The 22,586-nt window shown below is 43.0% G+C and overlaps 1 protein-coding gene across 1 annotated transcript in view; it reads left to right on the top strand.

Moving 5' to 3' along the window:
- The first annotated feature begins 4,069 nt into the window (after positions 1–4,069).
- LOC124585186 (serine/arginine repetitive matrix protein 3-like) overlaps positions 4,070–22,586 on the top strand; it is a 58,977-nt gene continuing 40,460 nt past the window's right edge. The window contains exons 1-2 of the mRNA XM_047131381.1: positions 4,070–4,653; positions 11,220–11,283. Coding sequence (XP_046987337.1) covers positions 4,070–4,653; positions 11,220–11,283 — 648 coding nt within the window. The remainder of the gene's footprint in view (positions 4,654–11,219; positions 11,284–22,586) is intronic.

Below are 22,586 nucleotides of genomic sequence, written 5' to 3'. Positions count from 1 at the left end.
CGCCTGTGTCGATGTTGACAGAACGTTGTCACGATGAGCCTCGTAACGCGCAAGTAATTCCTCACAGGTGGATCTTCGTTACTCTTTATAGTCTTCTGTTCGGCCGCGAAGAGCCCTGTGAGTACCCGAACTGGTGTACGAATGTGTCAGCGCTATCAACAGAGACGTCCAGTTGAGCAGAGAGATGTTCGGTTATGATCCGTCGATCATTTCGAATGAGAGTATCCGCAGGTTCCAACAATGCAGGCGTCTCAGCTGCTTGCGTTCAGCTGCACGACTTTGTTGTGATTATGACAGACGCCTCGCCCAACGACCCTCCGTGCTTTTGTTCCCTGCCACGTCACTGTTAACATTCTGCAAATAGTTATGAATGTGTGCGATGCTCTGGCTTTATTCCACAAGAAACTCAATGACAGCTTTCTGTCTGGAACACACCTCCTTGACAGACGTCATTTTGAAGACTACGTTTAGCGCTGCCTCCTATAGGAACCTCATGAAACTACAAGGGTTGAACCGGAAGTGGCTAAGAAAAAAGGTGTTGCACTTACTGAATGTCCCTCGTACAGCTCTTTCGTTGAACATGGGTGAGCTGTGTAGGTGGCAAGAATCAGTAACGGAGCGAGTGCGACCTCAATGTTGAGGGTTGCATACTTTAGAAATTAAGGCACCAGTGTTACGTCAGTCCTTTACTGACTTACTTCACTCCTCCTGTAGTATGTCGAGACTGAGTACAGTGTTAGCGTGGTCGCTTCCTACTCGTCGACTCGTGCCCCTTAGTAAAGCGTGCAGGAGTGTGAAGTCGTGACCTAACATGGAAGTTGAGTGCACAATATTACTATTGTAGTGTAGCCCTGACAGGGCGAAAGAGACCGACTCATAGGATCTAACGAAGTAGCGTTTCGAGAGACCTGGAGAATAAAATTGACACATTGGAAGCAACTGAAAATTTACTCTGTAGGAGGAAAAGCGGAGTTTACAAAAATTCGATGCTATATAATGAAAAACATACAGAGTTCGTGCGGACAAAAAGCCTGTATTCTTATTTAAATATACAACGCTCTTCAAAACATGCTAATGATCGGTCTATATATTGGTAAATAATAATCATCATTCCCAGTAGTTATGTAAGTAGTGACAACACAGCAAGCCTTGGCTATAGTTGAAATTCGTATACTCGCTCTCCTTTCTAGGCTATAATAGTCCACTTGTACCCAACAACAGACTCAATTACGATTTTTCAGTTAGCCTACATGGGCAGCAGCGGAGACAGGCGAGTGGAGTCTCCTAGCACTTGGAGACGTTGAAGTCCGAGATGACGTCACAGATCTACTGGCGAGCATAAAGCGAGTGTAAGACATCATTTCTGCTAGGCGGCACCTGTGCGGACCAAGCGTACTTTTGTCACATAAAGAATGTCTGAAATAGACGTCAGTTTGGTAGAAGCTATCTCTTTATGGTAATACTTGGACGAAACGGTAATGTGGAAAAGTTACTGTGACAACAGTCTGTGTTTAGAGTCACAGGCAGATACAAAGACTTTTTCTCTGCTTTCTGTTTCTTTTTCCTTTTTTATATTTTGCTCAGTTTTGGGGTTCCTTTGTGCCTGCGCACTTGGCAGTGGCCAATCTCGCCATCGGCTCACTGCGGCCCTGTCGCCAAGCATAAACACAGCCACTCCCTGTTGTTGAGTGCACTGCGGGTCACCACGGGGGGCAGCTAGTTTCATCTGATTCTTACCGGAGAATCACGTCAAAATGATGTAGCACATATGTCGACTGATATGGAGACTTTCCATTGACTGCAATTTCAGCAGTACTTTCAAATTCCGGCTAACCACACTCTCTAAAAGAGTGAGAGACCGAAGCGACGTAATCACCCCTGAGAGAGAGTGCTCTTATACACTCCTGGAAATGGAAAAAAGAACACATTGACACCGGTGTGTCAGACCCACCATACTTGCTCCGGACACTGCGAGAGGGCTGTACAAGCAATGATCACACGCACGGCACAGCGGACACACCAGGAACCGCGGTGTTGGCCGTCGAATGGCGCTAGCTGCGCAGCATTTGTGCACCGCCGCCGTCAGTGTCAGCCAGTTTGCCGTGGCATACGGAGCTCCATCGCAGTCCTTAACACTGGTAGCATGCCGCGACGGCGTGGACGTGAACCGTATGTGCAGTTGACGGACTTTGAGCGAGGGCGTATAGTGGGCATGCGGGAGGCCGGGTGGACGTACCGCCGAATTGCTCAACACGTGGGGCGTGAGGTCTCCACAGTACATCGATGTTGTCGCCAGTGGTCGGCGGAAGGTGCACGTGCCCGTCGACCTAGGACCGGACCGCACCGACGCACGGATGCACGCCAAGACCGTAGGATCCTACGCAGTGCCGTAGGGGACCGCACCGCCACTTCCCAGCAAATTAGGGACACTGTTGCTCCTGGGGTATCGGCGAGGACCATTCGCAACCGTCTCCATGAAGCTGGGCTACGGTCCCGCACACCGTTAGGCCGTCTTCCGCTCACGCCCCAACATCGTGCAGCCCGCCTCCAGTGGTGTCGCGACGTGCGTGAATGGAGGGCCGAATGGAGACGTGTCGTCTTCAGCGATGAGAGTCGCTTCTGCCTTGGTGCCAATGATGGTCGTATGCGTGTTTGGCGCCGTGCAGGTGGGGGCCACAATCAGGACTGCATACGACCGAGGCACACAGGGCCAACACCCGGCATCATGGTGTGGGGAGCGATCTCCTACACTGGCCGTACACCACTGGTGATCGTCGAGGGGACACTGAATAGTGCACGGTACATCCAAACCGTCATCGAACCCATCGTTCTACCATTCCTAGACCGGCAAGGGAACTTGCTGTTCCAACAGGACAATGCACGTCCGCATGTATCCCGTGCCACCCAACGTGCTCTAGAAGGTGTAAGTCAACTACCCTGGCCAGCAAGATCTCCGGATCTGTCCCCCATTGAGCATGTTTGGGACTGGATGAAGCGTCGTCTCACACGGTCTGCACGTCCAGCACGAACGCTGGTCCAACTGAGGCGCCAGGTGGAAATGGCATGGCAAGCCGTTCCACAGGACTACATCCAGCATCTCTACGATCGTCTCCATGGGAGAATAGCAGCCTGCATTGCTGCGAAAGGTGGATATACACTGTACTAGTGCCGACATTGTGCATGCTCTGTTGCCTGTGTCTATGTGCCTGTGGTTCTGTCAGTGTGATCATGTGATGTATCTGACCCCAGGAATGTGTCAATAAAGTTTCCCCTTCCTGGGACAATGAATTCACGGTGTTCTTATTTCAATTTCCAGGAGTGTATGTAAATAGCATCGAATGTTGCAGAACACATTTCTGTTACATTAACAGCAAAGTGACAGATACTTTTACGAACATGAAGATGTACACAAAAATATTTGAACCTAGCAAGTGCCGATCCTACTTCTTTCGAAGCTGTAACTGCACGCCGACCAGTGTGGCCGAGCGGTTCTAGGCGCTTCAGTCTGGAACCACGCGACCGCTACGATCGCAGGTTCGAATCCTGCCTCGGGCATGGATGTGTGTGATGTCCTTAGGTTAATTAGGTTTAAGTAGTTCTAAGTTCTAGGGGACCGATGACCTCAGATGTTAAGTCTCATAGTGCTCCGAGCCATTTGAACCATTTTTGTAACTGCACATGTCTAAATACTTCGTCACTGTTAACAATATACAAATTTTGACAATAGTGTCTTTCATCTTGGCATGTCCTGGAGGCTTTTACTGCTAGTGTTAATGGACATTTAATTGCAACAAATCATACCAAGAGCGAATCTCGTGGCATATATCTTAAATATGCCATTGTCTCGATATGGGATGCTGTCAGAGCACGCAAGTTATAGCACGAAATCGGCGAGATCTGGTATGCTGTCTCTGAAGTTCTTCATTTGTCGACTGCTATCGAGTTTCGTGTTATATTAAGTTTTATGGAAGACACGTCACTTTGACATCAGTCCACAGTAAGAATCGAGTTGAAGTAGCTTTTTCCATCACACATGTTGCGATGTTCGTACAAAACAAACCCGACAAAAATGTTGGAAATGTGGTATAATGGGTTCGAGCAACAGCTGTGGGTCAGCAATACTTGGGGCGCGGAAACACCTGGCGGTGCGCCCGGCAAGTGCCCGCGTCGCGTCACGTCAGCCCGGTTGAGCGCCGCCCCCGACTACGAGCTATCGATCGGCGCAGTCGGTCGCGGGGCGGCGCTGCTGCGTCGAGGCGTGCACCGCAACGCCGCCCTGCGCCGGCCGGGGGCACCAACTGGAGCGCGGCGCGGGCGCAGCGTCCCGGGCGGCGGACGCCGGCGGCGGCGGAGGCGGAGGCGGCGGCGGCGGTGGCCGCGCCAGTGCGCGCGACGCCCCCGACCGGCCAGCACGCGCGCAGCTGGACCGCCGCCACGTGCACCGTACAGACACTGCCCCCGCCCGACACACTCTCTCTCGGTCGCCGGCGCCGCCGTCTCCGCCTCCCCCGCCGCCTCCGCGGACGCCGCCGTGCGTCTCCCAGTGCGATCCCGCGCGACAGCCCGAGCCCCGTCCCCACGGACCGCACGCGGCTCTCGGCAGACAGACCCGCGCCCGCCGCCGCCGCCGGCGCTGCGCCCTCGTGCCCTGAGGTAACGGCGGGTCGCGATCTGCCCGACCTCGCGTCGTAACTCACGGCGCTCTTCCACTGCACCGCACTAGTACCACTCACGGTGACGCCGTTCACTACTTTACGAATTCTCAACTGTAATGTCAGCACCTTTTCAACAAAAATTGCACTACCACACCAACTTCGCAGGATCAACACAATCATATACTACGACGACATTCCGATAGTTCGCAGTGAAGTGAATTACCAGTTTGTTTTACGTTGGAATCGTGATTCCTCCGTGCTGCACAATTTTTATCAAAATTAAAAATGTATGTAAATTCACTACAGGCCCGTTTCGGCTTTTAAGCCATTGTCAAGTGAGTTTTTTCATGAACATGTGCGTCTAGAACAAATCTGCACGGACCACTTTTTCAATTTAGCATACTGTGAAAAAGTCGGTTAACTATTTGAAGTATTACTTTTATACTTCAAAACGACGTTTCATTGCACCAATGTAATATCTATTTGGGTTTCAGACCAGTTTCGCCTACCATGTTAGAGGCATCTTCATTCGATTTATCCCGGAAAATAAATGTCTGGTATTTATATTTGTAGATCCGATACGGTTCACGCAATACCTTTCACATGAATAAAATGTTACAATTACACGTCTATCATGCCATAATCGACACTTCATCTCAACTGGACATTGGTTAGAGGACGCACTTCGACTACAGTGACAGTAAACGCAGATTTTGCTAAGGCAGACGAATAATTGTAACTGACATTTTTACGGCTAACAAGTACGGTGTGGACTGTTTCGAATCTGTAAGTACAAACGAAATCAAAACTATATTTTCCAGAATAAAACCATTGAAGATGTTTAAAAATAAAAGGTGGAAAGCATTAGTAACGTAAATAAGTGTTATATTGAAGGAAGATAAAAGGTCTTTTGGAATTATAAAACTAAAATTTATGTACTTATTGCGGAAAAATTCTCATATAAGCATACTTGTTATACACTTGAAAACATTACTTGAAGGTGCCGTAAAAGCTGAAATGGGCCTGTAGCTAATGTAAATACATTTTAAGTTTTGACAAAAAGTTTACAATCAGGTGCAGTCATGGTTTTAACGTTCAAGAAATTCTTAGTGAATGTTTAACCTATCCAGAAGAAAATATTTGAAATAGTGGTATACAGCTGTCTTTCACTTATCTTAAAACTTATAAACTGCTGTGTTAGAATTAGCACTTAACGGCTGATATTAAATGTTACTCTTTTCGAGTTGTTGTCTTCTTTTCGACTTCCTCAAGCATTGGCGGTAGCAGTCAGTCGACGTCGTCGGGTAGCATCTGAAAGTAAACATCTGAAAGACCTCGATGATGTTGGAAGATGCTTGTTTGCCTTTGAATCCACGTCTCTGGCGTCCTGCTTCCACACGCTTTTTGTAATTCCCGGGCGAATTCGAATTCCATTGACAGAATTTCGGAGATTCACCAGGGATATTTTCTGATCAGTTTTTTATATTATACCTGTGGTCTCTTGCGGTTCGTAACAAACTTAATTATCATTTCTTCCATTTATTACGCAACTGCATTTTGTTTCCGTGCAAATGCATGTTGAAACAGTGATAAAGCATACCTCCCACGTCTAATGCTATCCATTCTAACACGGAAAGATCGAGCTTATTGTAGGCGAATATTTGAACGCGAAAAAGTACTGTGATGTGTTTACCGTCGCAAAGGAAACAGCGTAGTGTCGTTCTGCCGCTCTTCCATACAGCAGATGCCTATCGGCTGTCTTCTCAGCAGTAAGCTTATCAATATTGCTGTGTAGCGCTGTTTTACGTGCAATAAACACTACCAGAAGAAAAAAAAACCCAGAGACATAACTGAACATCGAGGACGTGCAGTGAATGGAATGAGTTTGTTTTGAAAACAAAAAGGTACAAAACTCGCGCCGTAGAGATTTGCACCGTTGTGAAAATATTTTCAGTGCAATACAACTATAAAAAATAATGGACGGTTACATATCAAACGAAATGCAAATACTCTGTAACCAGCCACTGGAGATCACGGGTTTCTCGTACGAAAACACTCAGAAAATATCCCCGAACAACGTCTGAAATTCTGTCAGCGGAATTCGAGTTCATCGTATATATCGGGAGTACTCTAGCTTCATAAACTTCAAACGCAGGCAGAGTGCACTAAGCAAACGACGTGTATTCGAAAAGCGAGGGAGGAAGCCACCGTTCTTCTAACTTAACAGAAAAAAATCGGTGCTGTACCAGTGATCTACGTACGTTATGTTGTCTGTATTCTGAGACCTGTGAAGATAGTGGAAAAAGTCTCGTGGATATTTTTTGTCAGCTTTTTCAAATTGTGAGAGAACTAATAATTAACGATGATCATCTCACAACAGGTGCGCGCTCCATTTGAATGTTGAAGAAGCAAATTTTGAACCATTACTGTTCTTAAAATCTCCCCGTAAGAAAGGACATTAAAAATTTACAGGCTATTGTAACGATTTAAAATCGTGAGGGGAAAAAAGAAATCGCAGTTCGAGGCCTCTACTTTATTTGACTTTCGTAATTTGCAGAATTATTTTTTCGCATCCTGTACACACTAGCATAACCAGTGGCGGCAGTTCTATATTGCTTCTTATGTGGCCCTTGTCGGTTCATACAGGCTTGCTAGAGATGACTCATCAGTTTAAAATAAAAAATGTTTTCTTTTAGATGGTTTACATTTTGTGTATTTAATGACACATGTCACAGTCTCAACCGTTCAACGTCTCGCACTGTATAATACGATCGTTCGGCGTGCTATCTTTTCCAACGAAATGGCGATTGACCTCAGCAGTTCGGTCGCGTAGAAATTCACACACATTCCTGCGAAAACAGTCTGATTGGAGTTACAGTGCAACGCTTACCAACTCGACCCTGTGGCTCCTGTTCGTAGTAAGGACAATAAGGGTACGCAGTCCCCGTGGAATAAACTGCATACCATCCGTGGTCAAAGCGCTATGACGATTTGGACAGGAAACAGAGCGGTCAGTTACAGCTCTCATTCCACTCTCAAGTACTCCCTCTGTCATTTAAAATTCACCTTTTCATCACAAATGCTTCTTAAAGTGAATGTTTCACTTTACATCATAGACTTGGCGATATTATATAAAATGACGTGAATTAGATATACAGCACGATTTCTAACTTGGTTCTGGATAATTGTCACACACTCTCAGATTGATGCAAAAACTGCACACAAAATGTGATAAGAAATAAATGCAACACTCATCACACTGAATCCGTGCGATAAGAAGCAACTGAACTTCAAGAGCTTGCAACAGGGCAGAATTAATACAGATCAGGGACTCAACAAAACATTATGATGGTGGAGAATAGCATAATATGATCAGTATCACTTGCTGTGGCAGCTATTTGGGGCGGAGCCTGTGGCGTAACGTAAACGCCACGTCACAGAACGGCGTCGTCTGATTAAAAACTTTTCGTGTCCACAGTGTGCCTAAAATAACAAAATATCGCATCACGTTGCGCAATGTTGAACAGCAGGAAATCTGAAGTTTAGTTCTTTCTCAACCTCGTTTCTTTCTCCAAATGTTGCCGATCCTCGCTATTTGACAACCAGGGATTTGGTTCACGTTGCATTTGCGTGAATGAGGGACTGATTTTATACCATTATTTTTTACGTATTTATCATAAACGTATGCACAAAATATCATAAAAAACATATTGACAATTTATTCAACTCGTACTTTCCAAATCTTCTTTATTACATGGAGGAAAAAGTTCGTGGTAAGGGAGAAAGGCATCATCCCTTAACAGAAAACATACATTTGCTTGATCTTTGCACGTTGAATTATAAGTTTTCCGCTCAGGTTGTTAAAATTCTTCACAGAAAGATAACGATCGGTTTCGCTTCTTAAAGTGCGTTATCAGGTGATATTATCTTTTAACTCGTTGTAGTATACAGAACAAACAGTTTTAGCCAGGTCCCATCGTTCATCGTCAAAGCAATAAAAGTAAGTAACTCGCTGTAAAGCGGTGGTACAAGTTAAAATGACTGGGGCTCGAAAGCAACCTTCTCCTTAGACGGTTGCTTTTCGCTCCCAATCATTTTAACTTGGACCACCGCTTTACAACGAGTTATTTATTTTTATTGCTTTGACGACGAACTGTGTGAGTTGCCTATACTTGTTCTTCCTGTATATTACAATGATTTAAAAAATAGTTTCACTTTCAATAAATGACTTTCACAGCCTGAGTAGAACACATGCACAATTTGGCTGTGGTTGTCCTCATTTCAATCTGTTTTCTCCAGTAGATTTGCGTTTCTTTTGCGTATCCTTGAAAACTTGCAGAGTCCACTTGAGACTGAGATCAAAATTATGTCGATTATATAAGCATAACAATGAATGAAAACTATCCACTTTTCTGACAGTAAAACCACAAAGCTTTAATATCTATTTGTCCTCTCAAAGGAATAACGGGTGCGAGGAATTCGTGGGCAACACGTAACTCATCCCTGTTGATGACCGCTAAATCCCGAGATCTTCCAGTCCGTGCTTTCTTTTTCTGTTGGTAAAGACAATTGATAATTTATATTACTGTCAAAACGCTACGGTACTCTTTTGTGCAAATTACTATTCCTCTACTATGATGACTATAAATGTCAGAGTATCTAAACTTACGAAAGACGACGGTGTTAGATATGTGTAATATTCTGAATGAAACACGAATAGCTACAGTTATCACTGAAGATAATTTCTGTAATCTACCAATACGTAGAGAACAACACTGTATCATATATTCGTTCTATCGTATGCTGAAATTCTGCAGTTTGGACTGGGCCCACCATTCTGTCTCGTGACGGGACTATTACTTGGCAATTACGATAAAAGCCTTGCTGGCGACGGAACTTCGTGTGCTGCTAAATTACAACCACGAATCACTCAGTGTATAACGTCAGTGCTGTGCGGATATAGAATGTCCACAGCTACCCTGTCCAGGTTTCGAAAACGTCCTGCGTCGTTTGTTTCACAAACAGCAAGATAGAGACTTTTACTGCTCGGCGGTGTATTTATGATGACAGTTGTTGTCTCGGAGAGCAGATATAGTGAATTAACTACTACAAGTCTGTTTGCTGTCCTCGGTAATTAAAAGTGGAACCAACTGAGGTACACACGATGTTGCTCGCCTCAACAACCAGTGGTGGAAAATTAATAACCTAATGAAGAAGCAAATTTACCTTCGCGTCAGTACTCCGGCTGTTCGTGGTTATATACAGCTAGGCCATTACGAGAGAATATTGCTCCATTACTTGATGCTGTTGACGTTCAGTTTATGGGCAATACACTTCAACGCAGGCGGGCAATTGCAACCACTGATGAAGTTGCAGGCTCCTCGACTCTAATCGCAGCATGCTGCAATCTAATCGTCTCCATGTTAAAACGTCTGGTCTTCTTTTTTCGTTTCTGTTTCTTTATATTTAGGGCGAGAATGCTCAGTTCGCTTTAAAGATGGTCAAGAGTTTCTCTATGAAGCAATCGGAAGAATGTTGCGCAACTGAATGTAATGGGTACGTTAAGAATGTGACACGAGACTACTTGCGCTGAAATACATACTACAGAAGCATCATGTGATGGCAGACCAGGCGATTGTACTGGTCTAATAGCGGATTTGAATTTTCTTAGGGTCTTTGACGGAACATTTATGGCTTCAGCTCATTTCTGTTATCACCATGAAGTCAAGTGCTTATTGTGCCTTCTATTCTTAGCGTGTAGACCCATATTTAGCGCCGCATTTAATTCCTATTACATCATGCATGTAACCTCACAACATGTAACAAACAAACCGCGATTTCTTCGATAAATATGAAATGATGTTCGAAGGTGGATATATACCCAAAACTAATTAACATTAAACTTAACTTTATGCCATTCTGTCGAAAACTGACATGTTGAGACCGTAGCTGTGTGAAAATACGGGCTAATTCTTACAATACAGTAAAAGAAAATACGTATTTTTTCGAAAGTAGCCAACAGTCCAGTAAAAAGACTCAGGATTTCCGTTGTAAGATGCATTACGAAATCATAGCTAGCAAAAAAGTGCCTAAAAGGTCTAAAACTGGTAGGTAAAATAGTATATTCCTGCATTACTTACAGTTCATTCTCTGTTGTTCATCTGCCAGGACCCGTAGGCTGGTAATTACTTTCTTGTAATCCCTAAACATTCGTGAGTATATTACGTTAGTTACTTAAAATTACGATAACTTGTTTAATAATTGAGAGTATATTGTCATTTTCCGTCAGTACACGGTTTACTTCTTACACTATAATTTAAAAGGCCACTTAATTTTTCCCTTATTATACAGAAATCGCGTCCGAGACGGATTAGTTCGACGTAGTTACAATCTGCAAAACTTCATCTCTGGACTATCTGCTTACTTTATAGTGTGACAAATTATTTTGAAGCACGGCAGCTAAGTACTAGCGGCTCCCAGTGACAGAAATATTCCCTTATTTATTTAGTTCCGCCTCATTGCTGTTGGCTTACTTTAATTATCAATTCAGACAATTACTTACAGAACATTAAATTGTGGCTGCTTCGATCTTGTCGTCTCTGGGGGCTGCCATGTTATGCGTATTCAGGTAAAGAATTTTTTATTGTTGGTTGCAGTCATTTGAGTGCAACTCACATTTCTTCGGGCACTTTAAACAACAAATTTTATATATTTGGTACAGATTATTAATGGTCATCTGGATTATTCGTGTCTTTGTCTTTGGAAAGACTGCCTCGAAAATTAATGAAAATATTATTTATTAATATTTTTCATAATTGTGTTTTTTCCTTAGTTATCAACTGCCTTTAGCTGTATTTACGTTATCAGCTGACTGATATATATAGGCTACACTGATTTTCTTGGTTGACAGACCCAAATCGCTGGAACCAGCTGTGATTACTCTGGTGTCTTGCATTCAACTTCTCAATAAATGAACATACTCTCCTCATACTGATAAACACTTATAATTTATACGGATAACGATTCTGGATCAACGATGATGTAATTTGTCTCGTACTGATCGTAATGGAGCTGATTTTGAGTTAAAAGAGGCGTGATTATATTTTGTAACACATTTTATTAGTAAACTGCGTGTTTCAGAATACCTTGATGTACACTATGTGAATTAAGAAAATTATTTTACAATTTCATTTTTATGTTGTTACAAGAAGGACGTTGAAAGATAACTATTCTGAAAAAAAAAGAGTAAAAGATTTCTTCTGCCAGTCGCTGGGTTTTCCTTGACGACGTCTCCATTACGCTGAGCTACGATTCAAATGTTGACGATTTACTGTAGGATCCCACTGTCTTATCTATCAGGAGAGGAAGCAACCAGGAGTCCAAAGTTAATGTGACTGGAAAAATCTTTCTAGTAAGGGGCTATATCTATGACGAGAGACGGTACGGTGAAAAGTTAGTTTGCATCTTCAGTATCAACACATAGGAATACGAGCACTGTGTTCAATGAAGGGCGACACAAAGCTACGCTGCTGACATAAAACGTAATGGAATCCTTCTGCAACTTCTCAGTAAAGGTAAGTACATGACATACATTTTCATAATTATTTATGAATTGTTGATGACATACAGCAACCAGCCGCGAACTTGTTTTACATTGCCTTATTAAAAGCAGACAGTTACCTGTTTCGAATTTTTCACAGTTCTTCATATACGTTCTTATTCAAAACTGGATATCTGACGGCAACTCACAGGAAACCAATCTACCTTTTGTTTTGATGAGAGCAAGAAAAATCGTCTGATGCAAAATTGTGAAAAATTCGAAACCGGTGACGTGACTTTTTTTTGATAAAGTAACTTAAAACCAATTTGTAGCTGGTTGCTGTACATCATCAACAATTTATTTCACATAATAAGCACGGTCTCCAACCAAGTCTTTACGTCACAAAATTGTATCATAATCATTTCTTTAAACATGGTTGTGACAGAACCGTGTAAATCGATAACAGTGGTTCAGAGTGCATATACGCCCTCCTGAGGGGAAGTAGTCTCATTAGAAAAGCTCTAAGGAACTGGAACTCGACTGTAACGTACTGTATACGCAAAAAGTTATATAAAATTCAGAGAGCTGTGATCCGTAAAATTATTGTGATTTCATACTGTAAGATTCCGGACGAGCTACTAAAATTACCGTACTACACTGTGGAAGAAATAAACTTGTAGATAAAAGGAGTTGAAAAAGTGATACAATGCAAGATCTACATAAAAAAAACTACAATAAAGAACGCTGCTAAGGTGATGAAAATTTCTGAGTAAAAATAAAAGGCGTGAAATGTTTACTGTTAATGTTTTACACAAAATTTTCATATAAAACTAGATGAATGGAAAGGTTCACTTTCGTCGATATGGGATTCGAGAAAGATCCCATTAACGCTTGGAATAGCTCTCTATATCGTTAGTATAACGGTATTAGACCGACGTACACGGAACGCATCGACATCCGTGTACATGGAATGCTGGTGTCAATTCCGTAGCCAAAATTTAGTCACAATGCTAATTATAAGATGATCAACCTCTTAGACGAATACTTAATTAATCTGGTTTGTAGTGTAGTGTGAGATGGCTGCGTGCATTTTGAAATAGAAAACAATAACAGTTTTGTACTAGAACAGTGTTACGGCGTCATGTGGAATGAATTTCAGTGCTTTACCCCTGAAAATTATTTTCTGAAAAACTGTGTTTGAGGCATAAACATGAATATTCTATTACCAATACTGTCAATCACTATCAAGTCTCTTTTAATGTAAAACGACCTTTCTAGCAACTCAACTATAAAGGATGCATATGGTAAACAGACATTAGTGGAAGTAGGTGCTAATGCTAATAATCGTTTCTTATCTAAAACTACATGTTTCCCAGTTTTCTTATGTGTTGGACATTGTAGTATGAATGTCTAAATCGTCTGATAGCTGTTGAATTTCTTTCAGTATATAAGGGATGCTTGCATAGTTCGAACTATTGTCACCGTCAGCTTTAATCGTTGGAATATATTTTCTGTAGATAACTTACTTTTACAGTTCACTTCTCATGTAATGTTTGAGAAATAGACAGGCTTATCATAAACAGTGTGAAAAGCTTGTATGGGTGTTGCAGGGGACAATGAGCTGAAATAATTATTAAGAAAAAAATTCGATAAGTTGCACCGTTTCCGAGTTATTTAGCAATGACGCTAGCCAGTCAGGTGATTGCGCGGGCAAATTCAGACTACTGCACTCGCTAAAATGTGGTAATGCACAGACTCTACCTCGTGATGGCTGGGTGTTGTGTGCTGTCCTTAGGTTAGTTAGGTTTAAGTAGTTCTAAGTTCTAGGGGACTTATGACCACAGCAGTTGAGTCCCATAGTGCTCAGAGCCATTTGAACCATTTTTTTGGTAATGCACAGACATCTGTGGTTCCGTGAGATACCATTTGTTGCAATGTTCATTTCCATTTAAAATGTGCCTTTTTCGGATAAATCTAAACTAGGCGAGCAAAAGCTAGATTTGTTAGGTTTGAGTAAGCCAAACGAATAAAATGTTTGAGGACACTATTCGTGGCAAACCGATTGACTTCGTGCAGGCGACGACCTGATTGCCTAACTTTAGTGCTAAATAGCTCGGAAACGGCGCAACGTATCGAACTTTTTCTTAACAGTTATTTCTCAGCGAAAACTCCCTTGCAACACCCGTACAAGCTTTTCAGACCGTTTCTGAAACCACGTATTAGCGTGACAGTGGGCACCTACCTTCTCAGCTTCAACAGCAACAAATGTTACACTTTACATTCTGAAGTAGTAAGGAAAATTAATAATTTTAATATAGATAAAAAGATTTAGAACAATACTTTGGTTAATATACTGTAAGTTCTCTTGATTTGTCATGGCGGGAAAGCTGTCACACAAATTTCGCTTTATTGTAACGAACTCGTTTGTTCGACTGACTTCACCCGTGACCATGTATGACATGTGATCGACAGACGGTATTTTCCGGGTGAGAACTTCACACCAAGTACAAATGTAGCGTATTGGACAACGTAACCAGTAACGATTTACAGACCACGAGTAAAAAATCAGGAAGTAACACCATTGCTGGTAACTTACACCATGAGAAAAAAATGGCAGTGATTTGACTGTTCGTATGCATCAGCTGACAGAAAAGCTGTTCTTTTATTTCTTAGACAGTTTATATTGATACTCGCATCTTCCTTATTAGCTGTGTGGAACTCGCAGTTGATTCAGCTGAATTACAGAAATTCAGTTGCTTTAGTAGATGTTTATTTCATTTAAACCCGTTAATATCTATTAGAACTTGTAGATTTAGCATCACAAGTTTGAGGTGCAGAATTCAAAATATTTTAGCTGTACTTGCTAAAGTTTCTTTATGTTATGCGATTTATATTTGCATTAATTCCTACATTATTAAAAACATTTTAAACTAAGAACCATTATCATCTGACGGATGATGTTCGCAATTGAAGACAAGAAACACCGAATGAAACTAAAAATCTTATTTATAAAAATAGGAATACTGTGAATCGAAGTCCAGTTCTTATGGCATAACATAAATTGGTGTATCTTCGCACGTAATGAACTGCGGTTTAAACCAAGTAGAAAATGTTTTCCGACACACTGCAGTGGGAAGAAAATCTAGATAATACTGCCACAGCTCATTACCAGGGAGCTTGCACAACTGAACAAGCAATATATACTGCATAAACTTAATTTTAATTTGGTTATTAGAAAACAAAACAAACTTCACGCACAGGACCATTTAGAAACATACAAACCATAAAGTAACCGCACATGACAGACTGATAGTTAATGTCGATGTCTAATTTTCCTGATTAATATTTAGCGTAGAGCATGGTGTCCGTAAAAGACCGATTTGATTCATTTTCCCTCTGCCTCTATCGCTTTGTTTTGTTTCTTTCCTTCTCTGTGACGTTAGCTACGAACCAGTAAATCCCCAACTCTTTAAAGAATCGAACTGTCGTGTATAAAACAGTTTCAAACGTCTGGTTATTTAACAAATGCGTTAATGTGTTAAGTGCGTGACGTGAAGCATGTAGGTGACAAAAAGTTTATAGAAGGATTGATATTGGTTTAAAGTTTGTTGAAAGTCACTAGGTGATCTCATTATCAAACGCTGTATCAGTATAGATTTAAGCAAAAGTTTGATTTTCACGCATCACAATGTTCAGTACGTCATATCTCCTGAACTACAGGCGTACAATGATACAATTCTGCAGGTACTTTTAATAATATACGTGGATAACGTCTGCGTGATGTGTTGCGATTAGAGTCAGTAGTAAAGAGGTAATAAACTAAAACGTAATGCCTGATGCTTCAGTTTTACTGCATGAACAGCGTAAATGCAGTAAGCTTCGTTTATCATTTTGCGGGGTTGGAGGGAGGGGACAGCAAGAAATATATCGTAAACGTTTGAAATTATGTTTAAAATTAGTTACAAGTCACTAAATGCTCTAATTCTCAATACTGGCTGAGTTTATTCTGCGTATTTTCGCGCGGTCAGTTACTCTACTCAAGACTTATACATAATTTCTAACTATAATACTTATTATCTTACACCTTTAACATACCTATCAATGAATTGATTAAGACAGCATTTTAAATTTTAAAGTACTGTCCGTAGTCGTGTGAAACACCATACTGAAAATCAAACTTTTGTTGCTCCTGGAAGTTGTTAGATAGGCACTTGGATGCGGAATCACGCGCCAAGCCATGAACCGGGTTAGCCGTTTAGTAGTAAAATAGTGATTGTCTTTATCGCCAGTTTTGCGTGAAATGGTGAAACTGAATGATGGCGGAATGACATCAAGTTCGCGAAAAGCCCGGATTTCCATGCGAGGTTCCGTCTGCGCCGATCTACAGGAATAGGTGTATTTCTTTCCCTGATTTCATAAATTGATACTTTAAATTATCTATTGTTAAAAACTATTAATTATCTTCTTTGGTTTAAGCTTTTTAAGCCTTCCCAAAGATGGACGAGGAATGCAGCAACTGCCAACGTGATGGTTGGAGTGCTGACACATAATCTGCCTATCCAGTAATGCTGGCAACTGATGTGATATATACAGGGATCATATCAAACAAAAGAAAAATTCGGAGTAGGAATTAAAATCCATGGAGAATAAAAAGTTTGAGGTTCACCGATGACACTGTAATTCTGTCAGAGACAGCAAAGGACCTGGAAGAGCAGCTGAACGGAATGGACAGTGTCTTGAAGGGAGGATATAAGATGAACATCAACAGAAGCAAAATGAGGATAATGGAATGTAGCCGAATTAAATCGGGTGATGCTGCGGGAATTAGATTAGAAAATGAGAGGCTTAAAGTAGTAAATGAGTTTTGCTATTTAGGGAGCAAAATAACTGATGATGGTCGAAGTAGAGAGGATATAAAATTTAGACTGTCAATGGCAAGGAAAGCATTTCTGAAGAAGAGGAATTTGTTAACATCGAGTATAGATTTAAGTGTCAGGAAGTCGTTTCTGAAAGTATTTGTATGGAGTGTAGCCATGTATGGAAGTGAAACGTGGACGATAAACAGTTTAGACAAGAAGAGAATAGAAGCTTTCGAAATGTGGTGCTACAGAAGAATGCTGAAGATTAGATGGGTAGATCACATAACTAATGAGGAGGCATTGAATAGAATTGGAGAGAAGAGAAATTTGTGGCACAACTTGACTAGGAGAAGGGATCGGTTGGTGGAGCATATACTGAGGCATCAAGGGATCACCAATTTAGTATTTGAGGGCAGTGTGGGGTGTAAAAATCGTGGAGAGAGACCAAGAGATGAATACACTGAACAGATTGAGAAGGGTGCAGGTTGCAGGAGGTACTGGGAGATGAAGAAGCTTGCATGGGATAGAGTAGCATGGAGAGCTGCATCAAACCAGTCTCAGGACTGAAGACCACAACAACAACAATCAGCGACAGCGTGAAGATGACGCATTGAAGCGTTGAAACTGGTTGCAACAAAATAAAATAAAATCATAAGGACGGCTGTATGTGTTTTATTTTGTCACAATGTAAATAAGTTGGATTACCTAATTGCTAACAGTGGAATACCGTTTTTCATAGCCGTAACGTTTCATAGGAGTAAATATAGTTGTTCATCTTTTAAATTTCATGTTCATACGGAACACCGTCGGTGGTTACAACATACTACAGAATTCATTTAAGTTTAATATATTGTAATGAGGACATTTATGTAAAGATAGTGCGCACATGATTCTCCATGGCTTCACACAGTTTTTGGAACACAAAAATTTACAAATATTGTATTCCGCAGACATTTCTCTACTACATTCACTGGAGCAGTAGTAGTGTAATGTGAAATCATAACACGTATGTTTTTGTGAATATCTCTCAGCTGTCGCTTCGTATACTAAACGGTATTTTCGCTAAGTCATGAAATCATGGTGGGATCGATAGCCTTATTGTCCCATTAATTTTGTGATAAAAATAAATCTGCTGTCAAAGTACGTGCTGTGCTTAAACATTTCTGCGTAGGTGATGATAATAAAGGTTCACCCTTGCCAAGGAGATGTAAGTACTGTCTTCCTCCCGAATGGAACAAATGGATTCCAAAATCCCTCCCAGTGCTAACCGCTTAAGTTTCAAATTCAACTACAGCATCTACAAGAAAGCGATCTGAGCACTGTTTTTGATAATCCTCTTGCCTATACGTAACAGTATCGAAATAACAATTACGTGCACTAGCCTCGGTTTGAATGTCAAACAAGCAGAAAAAGGTATTAAATTATAAGAGCTTGACGACTTGTTTTAGATTCTGACAGATTACTACCTTGCGTAGACTTTTAACGGTTAAGTCTGGATCGGTAACGTAGTTGGCTGTCGCAGATATCACGGAGATCTTCAAAGCCCGGCCCCGTTAGCTGAGTGGTCAACGCGGCGGAATGCCACGCGAAGGGGCCTGCGTTCGATTCCCGACTGGGGCAGGAGATTTTCTCCGCTCAGGGACTGGGTGCTGTGTGGTCCTCATCATCATTTCATCCCCATCTCCGACGCGCAAGTCGCCCAATGTGGCGTCGAATGCCATAAGTACTTGCCCTCGGCGGCCGAACTTCCCCGAATGGGGGACTCCCGGCCCACAATGCCGCACGCCCATTTCCATTTTTCCACGGACATCTTCACAAAATGATCGCTGCCCCCGTTGCCAAGTCCGTATTGCAAATTCTCGTTAGAGATCGAAAGGAAGCATCTGACAGCTCTGGTCTCTCGGGATTAGCCGAGCGGTCTTAGGCGCTGCAGTCATAGACTGCGCGGCTGTTCCCGGCGGAGGTTCGAGTCCTCCCTCGGGCATGGGTGTGTGTGTTTGTCCTTAGGATAATTTAGGTTAAGTAGTGTGTAAGCTTAGGGACTGATGACCTCAGCAGTTAAGTCCCATAAGATTTCACACACATTTGAAAATATTTTTTGAAAGTCGTACTAGGAAGCAAATCGCATTAGATTGGTCCCCTGTCTGAGACTACCTACTCATCTCTTATGGTCTGCATTGAGATTGTGGAAAAGGTGATTTATCTATAGCAGCGTCTCATAGAGTACAATCTCCCCTGTCATCTCTCTCTCTCTCTAAATACATGAAGTCACTTGCTCGCATCCGTCTTTACATGCAGGTTAACATCAAGAACTGCTTCAGGGATTTTGCTCCGGTATTGAAAAAATAAATACTCTGATTCATTAAGAACGTTTTTATATATAATTTACAAATATTTCGTAAAAACTGTCTAAATTTGAAGAATTAATGCGGAGTTGTGTAAGCGTTGGCATTGGCACCCAGCGAGCAGCCACCATAACGCGAGACAGCAGTGGCATTCCGAGAAAGCAGAAAACGAAATGTAGGTTGTATCTGCTTTAGAGGTCTGGTAGTAGAACGTGTGGCTGGAAACTGAAAAGTTGTGGAAGCGAATCCTGACGGGGTCACTTTTTCCCATTCTGCCTTTTAACCTAGCATTCACCTCTCAATAAATGTGACCAGTAACACACACACACACACACACACACACACACACAGGCAGGGATCCGAGACTTAACAGTTTTAAATAATCAAACGCATATAACCAATATTCCTGCAATCATTTGAGAACACTGTACAGCGAGAAAACATGCAAATCCAAAATATGCGGTGATTTATTTTTTATGCTAAAAATGAAACGTTTTCCGTAAAACTACTTCAGCAACTGCAACAACTTTGTTTCGTTTTCAGTAGCACACCTTTCTGTCTTCCTTGAATCGAAACGAGGTGTTGACAGGATTCATTCCTTGGTCTGCCGTAAAGAGACCACGACAAAGAACTGATGCAATGCATCGCGATACGTATTAAGCTCCACAACTGGAGTGGAGTAACGTGAGCAAAACATGTACATCATGCGCGTTTTTTCTTATTTTTTTCTTTTATTTGTCCCCCCTCAGGATACATATTTTGTCAGCCACACACATACACTCATGATGACAGCGTATCTGGGCAATACGATCGAACTGCTGCTACGAGATACATCCACCAGTCATCCGTTTATATTGAAGGAGGGTCCAGTCCTGGCAGTCTCACACCCACTGCAATCATAATGGATGATGTCAATGTGTCGACATCGGAACGCGTAAGAGGCCGACTTCTGGAGAGCCACAAGTTCAACAGTGAGAGCTGAATGGTGTACTCCAGCACACCTGTACCTGCACCATCATTGTCTAACATCTACAGCAGATCGCCTTCCTCCTCCACCAACCGTGCTTTACATTGCTGGCAAGATTCCGACGTCAACTTCCTCTCATGAGGCTTGAACGTTCAGCATCTCGTCGCCTACTCGTGGTTTCACCGTCCTTAAACCCATTTTCCGTAGATGTCCACGAGAATAGCATGTGAACGTCCGATCAGCTTCGCTGTTTCCTGTATGTTCTTTGCCATGCGCCGGGCCACAATAATGTGCCGTATATCGTAGTCACCTAGTGGGGTTCTCTATTTGCAGTGTGTACCGCCGCTAGAACGATTTCCCATTCGCCTCTGCTCCTCTAGTATCCTTTGAACGTAAATTGAAGGTGGAGGGAGGGAGAAAGGATAGGAGAAGGAAGGGACTAATGATGTCAGCTTATCAGGACTTCATGCGTAACATGTGGCGACGAGTGAAAATTAGTGCCGGACCTGCATTCGAACCCGTTACCTCCTGCTTACTAGGCAGTTGCATTTTCTTGTTTTTTTTTATTTTTTTATTTATATACACTCCTGGAAATGGAAAAAAGAACACATTGACAGCGGTGTGTCAGACCCACCATACTTGCTCCGGACACTGCGAGAGGGCTGTACAAGCAATGATCACACGCACGGCACAGCGGACACACCAGGAACCGCGGTGTTGGCCGTCGAATGGCGCTAGCTGCGCAGCATTTGTGCACCGCCGCCGTCAGTGTCAGCCAGTTTGCCGTGGCATACGGAGCTCCATCGCAGTCTTTAACAGTGGTAGCATGCCGCGACAGCGTGGACGTGAACCGTATGTGCAGTTGACGGACTTTGAGCGAGGGCGTATAGTGGGCATGCGGGAGGCCGGGTGGACGTACCGCCGAATTGCTCAACACGTGGGGCGTGAGGTCTCCACAGTACATCGATGTTGTCGCCAGTGGTCGGCGGAAGGTGCACGTGCCCGTCGACCTGGGACCGGACCGCAGCGACGCACGGATGCACGCCAAGACCGTAGGATCCTACGCAGTGCCGTAGGGGACCGCACCGCCACTTCCCAGCAAATTAGGGACACTGTTGCTCCTGGGGTATCGGCGAGGACCATTCGCAACCGTCTCCATGAAGCTGGGCTACGGTCCCGCACACCGTTAGGCCGTCTTCCGCTCACGCCCCAACATCGTGCAGCCCGCCTCCAGTGGTGTCGTGACAGGCGTGAATGGAGGGACGAATGGAGACGTGTCGTCTTCAGCGATGAGAGTCGCTTCTGCCTTGGTGCCAATGGTGGTCGTATGCGTGTTTGGCGCCGTGCAGGTGAGCGCCACAATCAGGACTGCATACGACCGAGGCACACAGGGCCAACACCCGGCATCATGGTGTGGGGAGCGATCTCCTACACTGGCCGTACACCACTGGTGATCGTCGAGGGGACACTGAATAGTGCACGGTACATCCAAACCGTCATCGAACCCATCGTTCTACCATTCCTAGACCGGCAAGGGAACTTGCTGTTCCAACAGGACAGTGCACGTCCGCATGTATCCCGTGCCACCCAACGTGCTCTAGAAGGTGTAAGTCAACTACCCTGGCCAGCAAGATCTCCGGATCTGTCCCCCATTGAGCATGTTTGGGACTGGATGAAGCGTTGTCTCACGCGGTCTGCACGCCCAGCACGAACGCTGGTCCAACTGAGGCGCCAGGTGGAAATGGCATGGCAAGCCGTTCCACAGGACTACATCCAGCACCTCTACGATCGTCTCCATGGGAGAATAGCAGCCTGCATTGCTGCAAAAGATGGATATACACTGTACTAGTGCCGACATTGTGCATGCTCTGTTGCCTGTGTCTATGTGCCTGTGGTTTTGTCAGTGTGATCATGTGATGTATCTGACCCCAGGAATGTGTCAATAAAGTTTCCCCTTCCTGGGACAATGAATTCACGGTGTTCTTATTTCAATTTCCAGGAGTGTAGATATCAATGTGCGAACAGTCATAGTTAATCAAGCCTGGAGAACTAAAACAGAATGAAGACACCATCGAAGATAGTAAACATAAAAAACATGAAAATAAAGCCACCACTTCGTAGTTAGGCTTCTCAGCGACTGCGTCCACTGGTAAAGATAGTTCAATATATGATCGTTTGCAATTCGTTCTGACCTCATCTACCACTGCCTGGAACATTCCA

This window comes from Schistocerca americana, chromosome 1, assembly GCF_021461395.2.
Source record: "Schistocerca americana isolate TAMUIC-IGC-003095 chromosome 1, iqSchAmer2.1, whole genome shotgun sequence".
Taxonomy (NCBI): Eukaryota; Metazoa; Arthropoda; class Insecta; order Orthoptera; family Acrididae; genus Schistocerca; species Schistocerca americana.
This window is presented reverse-complemented; position numbering and strand designations above follow the sequence as displayed.